This window comes from Oryctolagus cuniculus, chromosome 9 (assembly GCF_051225735.1).
Source record: "Oryctolagus cuniculus isolate XC-2025 breed Fujian yellow rabbit chromosome 9, ASM5122573v1, whole genome shotgun sequence".
Classification (NCBI taxonomy): domain Eukaryota; kingdom Metazoa; phylum Chordata; class Mammalia; order Lagomorpha; family Leporidae; genus Oryctolagus; species Oryctolagus cuniculus.
In genome coordinates, this window is record NC_142875.1 from 110,058,666 (window position 1) to 110,072,387 (window position 13,722).

The window sequence follows — 13,722 nt, forward strand, 5'->3', positions numbered from 1 at the left end:
TTGTTACTATGATATAGAAAGCAATTATAAGAATCCTTTGAAGAGATTAATGATCAACAGCTTAAACAAAATCTGATTATGAGACTTTCCATCTGAAGAAAAGATATTTTCCTTTACACAAAGTCCAATGATTGCTTTTTGAAATCAGTTGCCTTCAATTACTTTTGCAGAGTTCACACTCCTATTAGAAAATTGGCTTCTCCACTGAATATGTCTCTCATACCAGCCACACAATCTCTTTCGACTGAGTAGGACCACCATAAAACAAGAACACGCTGCTCTGTCTCAAAGAAGAGCACCATTACATTTCTCATCTCCAATAAGCAACAGTTTTGGACAAGTTACCAGGGCTATAAATATAGTTTTAAGCCCTGTTTGTCTAAAATAACACAAATACTGGTAAAAGCTTGTTTGTATATTCTGACCCCAGAACAAATGAACCAATTTAGGTAATTCCTGAAGATTACTCTTATGCTTTAAAAGTGGAGCCAACATTAATTAAATCTGGCAACTCTTGAGAGTGAGCTTCCCTGTACTACCTCAGAGTGTTTTAATTAGTTAAACTGACATTAGACTTCTGTCACTTCTGAGTCTAACTTTAAATCTGAAACCAGAGTCTCCAGTGGTTACAGTTGCTTTAACCACACTGTGGTATAGGGTTTAACATTCTGAGGCATTCCCAAGTATCACAAACCACACTGAGAACAGAGGCCACAACAGGAAATAGATGTGGGTTAACCATAATATCGGCACAAAGCAGAGGTAATAGCGAAACTTCTAGATGGCACATCCAGTGTTCAAGCAGTTTCATCAGCTCATTAAATGTCAAGACAGGATTACCCATGAAATCTTGGAATGTGGCCAGTCTACTACCAAAATTGCTGCTACGCAACTTCACTTGACTGAACACGTTCACAGAACAGATGACAGTAGGACAACCAAACACCTATCATAAAAAGAGCTGGAGTGGGAACACTACAGAGTTTCAGAAGAGCAACTCAAATTATATTCAAAATGAACCGTTCTACTTTCATTGCTCCAGCCAAGATCTCAACAAGCAGTTAATTAAGAGTTTATAAATAAGAGAGACAAGTAGGATTGGGAGCTGGGGATTGTACTTTCTCTGATACAACTTTGTAAGTCATAAAATAAAAATTCCCAAGAATGGTGTTTTAAAGAACAGAATATATATCCACAGAAACAACATTTCAATCATGCCAAATCTCACTGAGGTGACAAGTGAAGAGAAATCCTTTGGACTCAGGAGGCAAAGTAAAGGGATACCGTGCACCTGTTTAAGGAAGCAGTAAGGGCAGTTTTAGTGCCACATTCAAAGTTCTTTAACCTAGCTTAACACATATTATGTCCGAGTACATACAAGTGAATTTATTACAAGAAGAGAAGTAAAACATAGTAACAGCACTAAGTAGTTCACTGATTTCCACATAAAATCATCACTGTGATTGACAGCAGTAACATCACCTTGGTCAATTACACTCAACTATGTCACAAGATCTTCTGAAAGTCCCACTGTCTTTAGGCCTCAAACAAACTCTACCGGGGAAAACACAAACATGTTAACAATGGAAAACCACCTCTTTTCCTCTCATTCTTTTCAAGCTCGGCTAAAAGAGTAGAATCTGAGTAGAAAAAAAAATCAATTATAATGTCTTAATAATAAAAGGCAAGCTACTCCAGTACCAATGAGTACATCTTACATCTAATACAAAATTCAAACACTATTCATTAAAAAGAACCAGGCCTCTTTAGAGAAAACGATTCTAGGAGTGCGGCACAAAAAACTAAGATGAGGCTGAAACACACTGTTCCAGAAAGTGCTTTAAAAATAATGGAAACAAGGGGCTGGCACTGTGACAAAATGGGCTAAACCTACTCCTGTGGCGCCAACATCCCACATGGACACCCATTTGTGTCCCGGCTGCTCCTCTTCATTTCCAGCTCTCTGCTACAGCCTGCGAAAGCAGTGAAAGATGGCCCAAGTGCTTGGGCCCCTGCATCCATGTGGGAGACCTGGAAGAAGCTCCTGGATTCAGATCAGCACAGCTCCAGCCATTGCAGCCATCTGGGGAGTGAACCAGCGGATGGAAGACCGACAGACCTCCCTCCCCCCCACCCCCCGTAACTCTGACTTTCAAATAATAAATAAAATAAATCTTAAAAAAAATGTTTTGAGGGGCTGGTGCTGTGGCGCAGTGGGTTAACACCTTGGCCTGAGGCGCTGGCATCCCACATGGGCACCGGTTCATAACATGCAATAAAGAATAAAGTACAGGGCCAGTGCTGTTGTGGTGTCGCAGTAAAGCCGCTGCCTGCAGGGCTGATATCCATATGGGCGCCAGTTCTAGTCCCAGCTTATCCACTTCTGACCCAGCTCTCTGATGTGGCCTGGGAAGGCAGTACAAGATGGCTCAAAGTCCTTGGGCCCTTGCACCCACGTGGGAGACCTGGAAGAAGCTCCTGGCTCCTGGGTTCGGATCGGCACAGCTCCGGCTGTTGTGGCCATCTGGGGAGTGAACCATCAGATGGAGGACCTCTCTCTCTCTGCCTCTCCTTCTCTCTGTGTAACTTTTTCAAATAAATAAATAAATCCTTAAAAAAATGTTTTGAAGTCTATGGAAAATGTCTATTATGAGAAAACTATTACTATTTGCAGACTAATGGTATATGAGAGTCTGGCACATGGGGATTTTTTTTTCATGTTCTAAGAATCACAGTCAGTAAAAATAGTGTATTATAAATATTCACCAAGTATAAAAACACCAAATTATTAGTCAACCCCTCCAAAGACACCAAAATAAATCTGAGCAGACGTTGCATTAATTGTGTGAAGCCTCTAATTTGATCCCTACTTATAAAAGTCCAGAAGATTTCTGAAGCTCAAAATTGCAAGTGAAATTTTAAAGCAATATGATGCACTGAAATTTTGAGCAGAATAAAAGGACTCCAAATCCTTCTCTGAGATTTAGTTATTTCAGATAAAATCTAACAAGAAAAAAAAATTACACTACACTGAGTGAAGAGTTCAACAAGAAAATTATAGAGCCAGCATTATATACTTTAAATCTAAAATTTTAAATTGCAGATCACACTCAAAGTAGAAAAAAACTGAAGGAGAATCTTTTGTTCATTATGGGTAACTTTAGGAATAACTATTAGAATCCTTAAGTAGTTGTTGATGACTTTAAATCAAAACTAGTTAAAATACTATCACTATTAACTGCTCAATGCTTTGCAAACTCCTTCCCATGAAGTCCTGAATCTATGGTCTTGCCATTATCTGTCCACCTACCCTTTCTAACCTTTCCAAAAACAATAAAAATAAAATCTCTCTGACCCCTTTAAAGCTATAATAGTTTCTTACATATAAAGAAATAAGCTCCTGGGAGCTAGCACTGTGGCACAACAGGTAAAGCTACCACCTGAGATGCAGACATCCCATATGGGAGCAGGTTTGTGTCCTGGCTGCTCTCCTTCAGAACCAGCTTCAATGCTAATGGCATGGGAAAAGCAGTGGAAGATGGTCTAGGTGCTTGGACCCATGAGATCCACGTGGGAGATCCAGAAGAAGCTCCTGGCTCCTGGTTTTGGCCTCGCCCAGCCCCAGCCATTCTGGCCATCAGGAGAGTGAAAAAGTGGTTGGAAGATATCTGTCTATCTCTCCCCCTCACTCTGTAACCCTTTCAAGTAAATAAATAAATCTTTAAAAAAAAGAGAGAGAGACAAAAAAGGGAGGGAGGGAAGGAAAGAAGGAAAGAAAGAAGGAAGGTAGGTAGGTAGGTTGGTAGGTCGGTTGGTCAATCGATTCTAGCAAACAGTATTTTATATGAACTCTACCAGCAGGGGGAAAAAGTCGTATGTTTGGCGAGCATCAAAAAAACAGTTTTAAATATTAATTTAAATCTACCAACCGTATTAGCATTGGAGAAGCTTGTTTACAGGTCAATACAAAACTAAACATAGCTTATCAGGAGAGGTTGTTTCGGTAAACTGAGTTTATAAAAGATTTTGAACTTCCAACAAGCTTTGTTTAGAAATAACTGCACAGCATTAAAGGACAAGTTGGAAGAAAACCAAAAGATATTCTTGTCATCTGCAATATGTTTCCTTTCAGCAATTCCCTCAAGCAAAATGGATTCTTGGTTGTTACTCTTAGATATAAAATTAGTAGAATTAACATCAGAATATGTTCTAACTCAAAAGGAACCTTAAAGAGTAGTTGCTTCAAATGGTTTTACTGGGTAAAATACAAAGATTAGAGAAACGTGAAGTGTCTAAGGCCACCCAACTAATCAACAAAAGAATTAAGGTCAGGGCCCAATATTATAAAATGTTTCATCAACAACAAAAAGAAAGGTTGCCACTCTTTTTTTTTTTTTTTTTTTTAAGATTATTTATTTACTTGAAAGGCAGAGTTACAGAGAGGCAGAGGCAGAGAAAGAAAGAGAGAAGTCTTTCATCTGCTGGTTCACTCCCCAAATGGCAGCAACGGCCAGGCCTGGGCCAATCCGAAGCCAGGAGCCAGGAGCTTCTTTCAGGTCTCCCATATGGGCACAGGTGCCCAGGGACTTGGGTCACCTTCTACTGCTTTCGCAGGCCATAGCAGAGTGATGCATAAGAAGAGGAGCAGCCAGGACTTGAACCAGTGCCCATCTGGGATGCTGGCACTGCAGGCAGCAGCTTTACCTGCCACACCACAGCACCAGCCCCAAAGATTACCACTCTTAAACAACTAGAGACTTTTTTATAAACTGTTAAAAGCCTGGCCCCTCTTCTCAAGAAAACAGAGAACACTAAAATCAGTGCTCTTTTAACTCTGAAGTACAAAACCCAAAGGAATAAAGTACATTTAAAATAATCACATTGAAATTAAAATTATCTCTACACACATTAAATGATTTTATACTAATAATGTGGTATGGGGCCAGTGCTGTGTAGCACATAAAGTTGTCACCTTCAATGCTGGCATCCCATTTGGGTGCCCGGCTACTCCACTTCCAATCCAGCTCCCTGCTAACGGCCTGGGAAAGCAGTGGAGGATGACCAAAGTCCTTGGGCCTCTGCATTCACAAAGGAGACCCAGATGAAGCTCTTGGCTCCTGGCTTCAGCCTGGCCCAGCCCTGGCCACCTTCGGCACCTGGAGAGTGAACCTGTGGATGGAAGATTCTGTCTCTCCCTCTCTCTCTGTAATTCTGAGTTTCAAAATAAATAAATAAATAAATTCTTTTTTAAAAAATGGGATGAAAAAATTTAACAGCAGTACATTTTTTTAAAAAATGATTCAAAAACAAGTTTAAACTTGGCCAATAAAATACTTTCTAAGTACCAGCATGCATCAGATTATCCTAACTTTATAGATAAAACTATCAAAACTCCTAACTGAGGCAAAGCACCTTGTTTGGTGGGGCTCTAGGATTTGTTGTGGCAGTTCAAGAAGGCATGATTACACCCATCATCAAGCACATTTCTCTCATTATACGCTTGGAATAATTTATTTTTAGAGCCAAAGTAGACTGGATAATGAGACAACCGAGCATAAAACTGGATGATGTACTATTTTGGCTGTTGTAGATTATAACAAGATAATAATGCTGCTAGGACTGAATATCAACTGGCATCTTTCAAAAAGGAGTTTATGAGTTTATTATCGTGAGATGTACCACAGCACCACATTCACTGCTCAATGAATCTAGGTCCACAATAGTGATCAGACGTCATCAAGATCTGGGAGAAAATACATATTCACACACATACATATTGTGTGAGAAACTAGCAGAAATGCACCAAGATACAGGAATTAAAGCTCATTGTCTTGAATATTTTTCAAACTAAAAGTACAACCAATTTTAAGAAACACTAAATGTTATGAAATGCAGATTCTAAAGGAAGTACTTGCTAAAATTTATCATGATTAGAATACTTTATCTCAACAATAGATAACTGTTTTATTATAATTTCTTAAAGAGGAGTTAACCTTGGAAACCAACAGTAGGGAAAAAAGAATCATAAACAGCTCCTTGTATGTCTTAACAGACATTCACAACACCAAGGCTAAAGATGCCAGACAAAGAGATTCCTTTATAAAAAGAAATCTGAATACTTGGGAAACAAACTTCCTTATTAAGGTATTGATAAGACAGAGGAAGCTGCAGGGGAAAATGCAGCCCTCAAGTTTCAGGCTTAGAATCTAAAACAGAACATTCACCAAGCGCCAAGTTTTCAACACACAGGATTCACAATAATACCCTCTTTATTCAAAATTTCTGGGTACTAAAGAGTCTAGTAATCTCCATTTCTGTTTTCCAACAAAGTTGTGCCAGGTATAATTAGATCTGGACAAAACTACCTATGGCTAGTGTATCCTCTAAACTAGAGAAACTTACACTAAGATTTAAAGTGAATCTACATGCCCTTAAAGTAGACAGGAAAACCTCTCTTTTTATCTATAACTACCAGGTGCTGCTGCACTGTGGGCAGAGTTCAGATATAAAATGGAGAAAGGCAAAGCTGAAACAAAGTATATTGAGAAAATGAATGCTGAGGGAAATTTAGCTATTATTACCAATAGTATTATTCAATATTATTTTTAATAAAGCTTGTCGCTCCCCGTCTTCATGGAGGAACGACACAGGACCCTGCGCTGTTCTTTTGTCTGCTCGGCCCTCCCCGGGTTTGCTGCTGGTTCTTCCCGGGTTGGCTACCGTCCCTTCCACCTCCGTGGAAGGGCGGTTCCCCCTGGCCACTTTCCCCACTTCCGCAGGGGAGCGGCACACCGCCGGCCGGCTCTCTCGGGGGCTGCACAGGTGTTCCTTCAGATGTTCCCCTTAGATGCTCCTGGTGCATGCCGTCTCTCTCCTCCTTTATAGTCCTCCTCCGCCAATCCTAACTCGGCTGCCCACACGCCAAGTACGCTGCTCTCCTCCAATCAGGAGCAGGTCCTGCAGCTTGTCAAGTTGGTGAGAGGCAGCTGGGTAGAAGCTGCTGCCTCCTCTCCCAGCGCCATATTGTGGGAGAGCAGATGCATAGAATAAGTCTTAATTCCAGTAACTCAGTCCAGTCTGGGTTGCTCCCAACAAAGCTAGTATTCAAAATATGCTAATTCTGTCAATCAGTTAAACTGGTATATCATGAGAAAAGCATTCTTAATTTTATATCATGATGAGAAATGTTTAAATTTATAAATTAGCAGTGCTGCCTATTATTTGTAAGCAATACATTAGGTGCCAACAGATATTTTAGGCAGCGAAAACTGACCAACAAAATGAGAAGTTGTTAAGATACAATGTCCTCACTAGGCTAATCCTCTGCCTTGCGGTGCTGGCACACCAGGTTCTAGTCCCGGTCGGGGCACCGGATTCTGTCCCGGTTGCCCCTCTTCCAGGCCAGCTCTCTGCTGTGGCCCGGGAAGGCAGTGGAGGATGGCCCAAGTCCTTGGGCCCTGCACCCCATGGGAGACCAGGAGAAGCACCTGGCTCTTGCCATCGGATCAGCGCAGTGCGCCGGCCGCGACGGCCATTGGAGGGTGAACCAACGGCAAAAAGGAAGACCTTTCTCTCTGTCTCTCTCTCTCACTATCCACTCTGCCTGTCAAAAAAAAAAAAAAAAAAAAGATACGTCATTCTTTCTACAGCAGGGACACATAAAGCAGACCAAAAAAAAAAAAGGCTTTTTGATGCTCCACCTAGCAGAAAAATGCTAATTACTCCTTCTGCTAATGTTTTAACATTTATTATTGAAAGGCCCCAGAACACTATAGGGAAAACTATCTGATGCAGAAGGACAGTGCAGACAAGTAAACTAGAAAATTTATTCATAACATGCAATAAAGAATAAAGTACAGGGCCGGCACTGTGGTGTAGCAGTAAAGCCACTGCCTGCAGATCCGACATCCCATATGGGCGCCAGTTCCAGTCCTGGCTGCTCCACTTCTGATCCAGCTCTCTGCTATAGCAAGAGAAAGCAGTAGAAGATGGCCCAAAGTCCTTGGGCCCCTGCATTCACATGGGAGACCCAGAATAATCTCCTGGCTCCTGGCTTCGGATCGGTACAGCTTTGGCCGTTGTGGCCAATTGGGGAGTGAACCAGCGGATGGAAGACCTCTGTCTCTCTGCCTCTCCTTCTCTCTGTGTAACTCTTTCAAATAAATAAGTGAATCATTAAAAAAAAAAAAAAGGAGAATAAAGTACAATGAAGAAGAAACCTACACAAGCACCACCAAATACCATTTAAATAGCACCTACAGATAAGTGGTTATCAGCTCTTAAGTACAGAAAGCAGACACATCCCAATAAAGACAAATCCCAACATAGGCATTTTCATATTAAAGTAGCAGCCAATAGCACAACTGCCTTGGTCTTTGTTTTGAAAAATGTGTTTATGTTAATGGCAGAGAAACAGAGAGATCTTCCATCTACTGGTTCACTTCCCAACAGCTTGAGCTGAGCCAAGACAAACCCAGCAATCCGGAACTCAGCCCAGGTTTCTGATATGGTGGCAGGGATTTGACTACTTGAGCCAGCACCTGCTGCCTCCCAGGTATGCATTAGCAGGAAACTGGACTGGAAGTGGAACTGTGATTCAAACGCAGGGATTTCAACATGGGATGCAGGTGTCCCAAATGGTGACTCAATCACTGTACCAAATACTTGCCCCTACAACTGTTTTTTTTTTTTTAAATCTGACATCATTAGAAAGCACTGTGTCTCATCCCCCTTTCTAGAAGCTAATTATAAAGCTGTTTTACTTCTTTATTCAACTCTGTATAATAATAATAATAATAATAATAATAATAAAAAATCAAGTCTGAAACTCAGGGCTTGCCATTCTTTTTCTCTGGTTTCTGTAATCCTTATACCCATTTCCCTAATACAGCCAGCATCTAATCATGTCACTACTTAGAAAAAGAGGAAGTAAGAAACCAATCTCAAGAATCTCCATTGAGGCAGCAAACAGAATAAATGAATGACAATTCTGAGCTCTTCCCATGTGATCCACCCAAGACACAAGAGCTTACTGTGCCTTATATTGCTACATAATTTAACAAATAACTATCTTTTCCTTCCAAATATACTACAAACCCAGAGCAGCTTGATCCCCAATAAACTCTAAACCTTCCAGAAAAAAACAGAGCCATCATAACCATAACTTTATATTTTCTTATGGTCCCAGACAAAACCAGCTTCCATTCATGAGCAGGACAGAAGCTAGGAATCTTCTGTAAGGGAACAAGAACAGAATGGGAGTCTGTCACCAGGGAAGGATGAGGTCAGTCACTACGTAACAAACACATCTTGGAAAAAGGAACATTAAAAACAATTCCTAGCTTTCCGAAAGTTTTCAAGTTCGATGTTTTCTGCCTACTGTCGAGTAAAGGAGATGAAACGGTGGGGGCAGTTGTGCCTGTCATCACTACTGGTGTCTCAGGATGAGAAAACTCAAGTTTTTCTCCCCCAGTTATGTAAGATTAATTTATATAAAGAGCTGTGCTCTTTCCTTAGTTTGCTATATACCAGCAGCGATACATCATTAAGAAGGGAATGAGACCTTCCTTCCGATCTCCCAGATGTGTCTCTGAAAAGAAAACGACAAAATCACTGACGTCCAACGAGCAAAGCCTCACCAGAGTCTGCAGGGGAAACAAGAAAGGAAGGTCCGTGCTTGTACAGGCTGCAAGAAGTAAATTTACCAATAACCAAACAGTCTGTCCAAGAGAGGACAAAGAACAAATAGCAGTTATATTCCAGCAAACCTGGAAGAAAGATGGATCTAAAAGGCAGCTTTAAGAATGCTGGAAGCACCCAAGGAAGTGGAGGGGAGACAAGTGACATTGTTGGATGCTTAGCTCAGGAAGACAGAATGGGAACCTGAAACAAGGCAAACTTTAGGATCTTCTACACTCTTTGCACACTGAGAAAACAGATCCTGTTTAATAACACATCATATATCATATGTATATTCCCTTTTATTATTAAACATTGTCAAATCCTCCATAAATTCTCTTTTCTTTACCCGAATCCCTCCAGAATTATTTGTGATTCTAAAGGATTAAATACATGTGAAATGAGAAGTCTTGAAAAATTGTCACCAAGAAATCAATGATTTTATTCTCAAGCTAATCAGTCATAGTAAACTGAAAAGAGAAGACCAAATATAGAATTCTAAAAATCTCAGTGATAATAGATCAGGTGTTCTTCCCTTATGTAAATTTTATTGCTACAGATATTCTCCCAGGCTACAAGGTCTTAAACTATTTTCCTAATAGTGGTAATGCTCTCATCTATGGTCTTTAGCCAGTTAACCACAAAAAAAGTGTCAATTGGTGGGATTAGTTGGGCAATCTGTACTCAAGCAGCATCAAATGATGCTAAGAGCCTGTCTGAAAATCCACAACCTTTGTCTCATTAGCACTGAATTCTAGCTGTTAAAGATTCAAATACTGATTTGGATTTTTTAAAAGGGCTGTGAAATACTAACAGTGGGGAGAAAATTCATATAGTCTATGCAAAATTTTTTATTAATGGGAACCAGCTGCAAGAATAAGAGATTTGTTTTCAGTGTTTGAGCCTGGTAGAATACTAATGGATTTCCTCCAGCCCAAGTTTTCATTCTGGAAGGAAACCCTTTTAATTCATTACTCTCTCCAAGTCCCTGGCACTTTTCAGAATTACCTTTCTAAAATAACTGTGCTACAGTCCAAACTTTCTACCCATTAGATGGGTGCAGTTGCACTCTGAAGAGCCATTCTTTATAAATGAAGTCATCCATCCCCCAAGGGAAAATGAGCTCCTAACTCTGTTTTATGCAATCCCAAGACCTCTTGCACAATGTAATTTAGAGTTGTGAATTTTAGACTTCAGAGTCAATATCAAGGATATATGCCATTTACAAAACATTTTGATAAACTATTCACCACTATTTTTACGATAATTCAATTTGATCGCCACAAACTTAAACACTTCATAAACATTTTTTCCAAGCTTTGGTTAAGTAATTTCTCATCTATACAGTACATAAATTAATCTAAAATTATTTCCACATAACTATCTTAATATTTAATACACCCTATCACCTACCCCCAACACCAACGACAACACATTACGTGTGTGTGTGTTTGTGTGTGTATAAATATATAGGCTTTGTTTTCCTAACTTAAGACAGCCAGCAATTCCACTTCAGAACTTACAAAATTTTAGTGTGCCTCTAGGAATTCAGGTTCATTCAAAATGAGGAAAATCAGTTACGTAAGTTTTTAAGATTAAATATAGATGAACACCCATTTCTTACACCAATATAACTCAGAAATCCTGAGATTAGGTGGAAGACAATACAGTATTCCCACAATGTGGGGTTAAGTGAAATTTCTACAAAAGATGCCTCTGGCACCTTAGACAATTGTTGAGTAAAGAATATCCACATCAGATTATGACCAACACAAAAACCTTCATAAAACTGATTTTAAAATGACAAAGCAAGAAACAAACCTCAATTTTGTCTGTTTTGGCATCTCCCCAGTAGATTTTGCCCTCATCATAATCCAAGGCTAAACCATTTGGCCAACCAAGAGAAGTGTTAACCAATACTACTCGATCGGAACCATCCAGAGCTGCTCGCTCAATTTTCGGTATTTCTCCCCAGTCAGTCCAATACATGTACCTTCAGAAGTAGACAGAAAACAAGTTAAAAATACATTATAAAATGTAGCTTTCAGATATGCTAACGGGGAGATCTATCCCTAATAATACTTTGGTATCATAAATCAACATGATAGGGGATAACGAATATGAGACTTAAACATATGGAGCATGTTGAAGACATTTTTAATAACAGTGTATAAGCCTATAGAAAATTTCCAGGCTAAACAGCATCTTCTAAAACGAATCTGGAAAATGCCTAATAACGAGATTTCATCTTTTCTTACTTTTTCAAAATATTGTGTGCTCCTTGCCTTGAGCGTTTACTCTTTATCCAGATGCCTTGTCATCTCTGATATAAAGAGCTTATACCAGCAGCAATAGTCAGAAGACAAACTGAATATGCAAAACAGCTAATTCCTCCTGCAGTGCTAAGTGAGTCGTGTGGCTCCTTGATATTTAAGTGGTTCTGGGGCACCGGTATACACTGAGGTATGATAATTTATCACTAAGTTTGTCCTCAGAACAAACTTCACAGCAACAATATGATTGGTGAGATGTGTAGAAAACTGTGCTTTCCTGGACTACAATCAGGGTGGGATAGCAAAAAACCAAAATAAGAGAAGAATAGCTGCATGCTAACAAAGTTAAAAGAAAACGAGGTATTTGCATATTTGAGGAAATATAAAGTAAGATATATTCTTTCTATAAGCCCTGAAAACAGGACAAGGTTAAATCTTCCAGGGAATGGGAAAGAATTCTGAAAACAATTTCTTTCCCAATTTTTCATGGTCATGAGGCAATCTCAGCATGTTACAGACAACACCAAAGTCAACAGCACAAACTAAAGTTAGACAAAGTATTTCAAGACATGTAAGGCAAAAATTAACATTTCACTTGAGATTTTATTCCAATCAGCATACCCTAAAAATGGACAGCCATTAGGGAACTGTTGGTTGGAAACCAACTTTTATACTTTATGGACTGTACTTCTTATTGTCTTAGTCAATGTTTCTATAGGCACCTAAAGAAAACAGAAACACCAGACAGATTCACTAACAACAGGGCTTTCTTACCCAACCATGGGATCTAACACAATAGCCCGGGGCTCCTCCAAGTCCTCCGAAATCAAGATCTTCCTCATGGTCCCATTGAGCCTTGTCACTTCTATTCGATCAGTGCCAGTGTCTGTCCAGTAAAGATTTCGTGCAACCCAGTCAACAGCAATACCATCAGGATGGGCAATTTGAGCAGTGACCACGAACTGACTGCCAGATCCATCTATGAACGAGCGCCGTATGGCCCTCACTTCATCATCGGTCCAGTAGATGTAGCCATCCACAGGATCGTAATCTATGGCAATGGCATGCCGGATATCTTCTAACTGCAGAACAATGTCTGTGAAATCTGGTGTATCCAAAGAAATGCGTCTCAAATCTGTCCTTCGGGCTAAAAGTAGTAATTCTGTAGCACCTAAAATAACAAAAGTGAAATAAAGACAAATAATTTGAAAGTCACAGGCAATATTTAATCATTCAGAGAATGTAAACTTTTTCATAAATTGAAAAACAAGTGAGTATGAAAGGTTATTAAGAGCGGAAATGGAAAGTTACACACCAAAAATATGAAGTGCCTATAATAATATCAAATTGCAATGGCTGAACTCTCCAAATCAAGTTGTGATCCAGTCTCTGGTTTCATTCATTATTTAGCCCCTGGAAATATATTTTTTTAAGGAAAAATGAAAATAATGACTAATAACTAAAAAGCCTAAGTAGCTGATTACTAGAGGGGGAAGGACATGTAGGATATAGATCCTTTGTTCAAAAACCATGTTTTTAAAAGGTCAAGAAATCTAGGATAAGAATCTTCTTGTGGCTGATGAGGATGCCAAAGAATTGGATTGTGGTAATGGCTGCTTAAGCTTTGTAAAGGCATTAAAAATCATTGAATTGAACCCTTGAATTCAATGAATTTTATACTATATAAATTACATCTCAGTAAAGTTGTCCTAACAAAGGGAAATACAGAGCAGTACCTCACAGAAGTAAGGACATAGGAAGTTATGGGGAT

The 13,722-nt window shown here is 39.5% G+C and overlaps 1 protein-coding gene across 2 annotated transcripts in view; it reads right to left on the minus strand.

Moving 5' to 3' along the window:
• LRP6 (LDL receptor related protein 6) overlaps window positions 1-13,722 on the minus strand; it is a 178,183-nt gene that overhangs the window by 63,461 nt on the left and 101,000 nt on the right. For both annotated transcript variants that reach the window (XM_002712655.6, XM_089304601.1), the window contains 2 exons: window positions 12,726-13,122; window positions 11,500-11,671 (listed from right to left, as the gene is read on the minus strand). In XM_002712655.6, coding sequence (XP_002712701.1) covers window positions 11,500-11,671; window positions 12,726-13,122 — 569 coding nt within the window. The remainder of the gene's footprint in view (window positions 1-11,499; window positions 11,672-12,725; window positions 13,123-13,722) is intronic.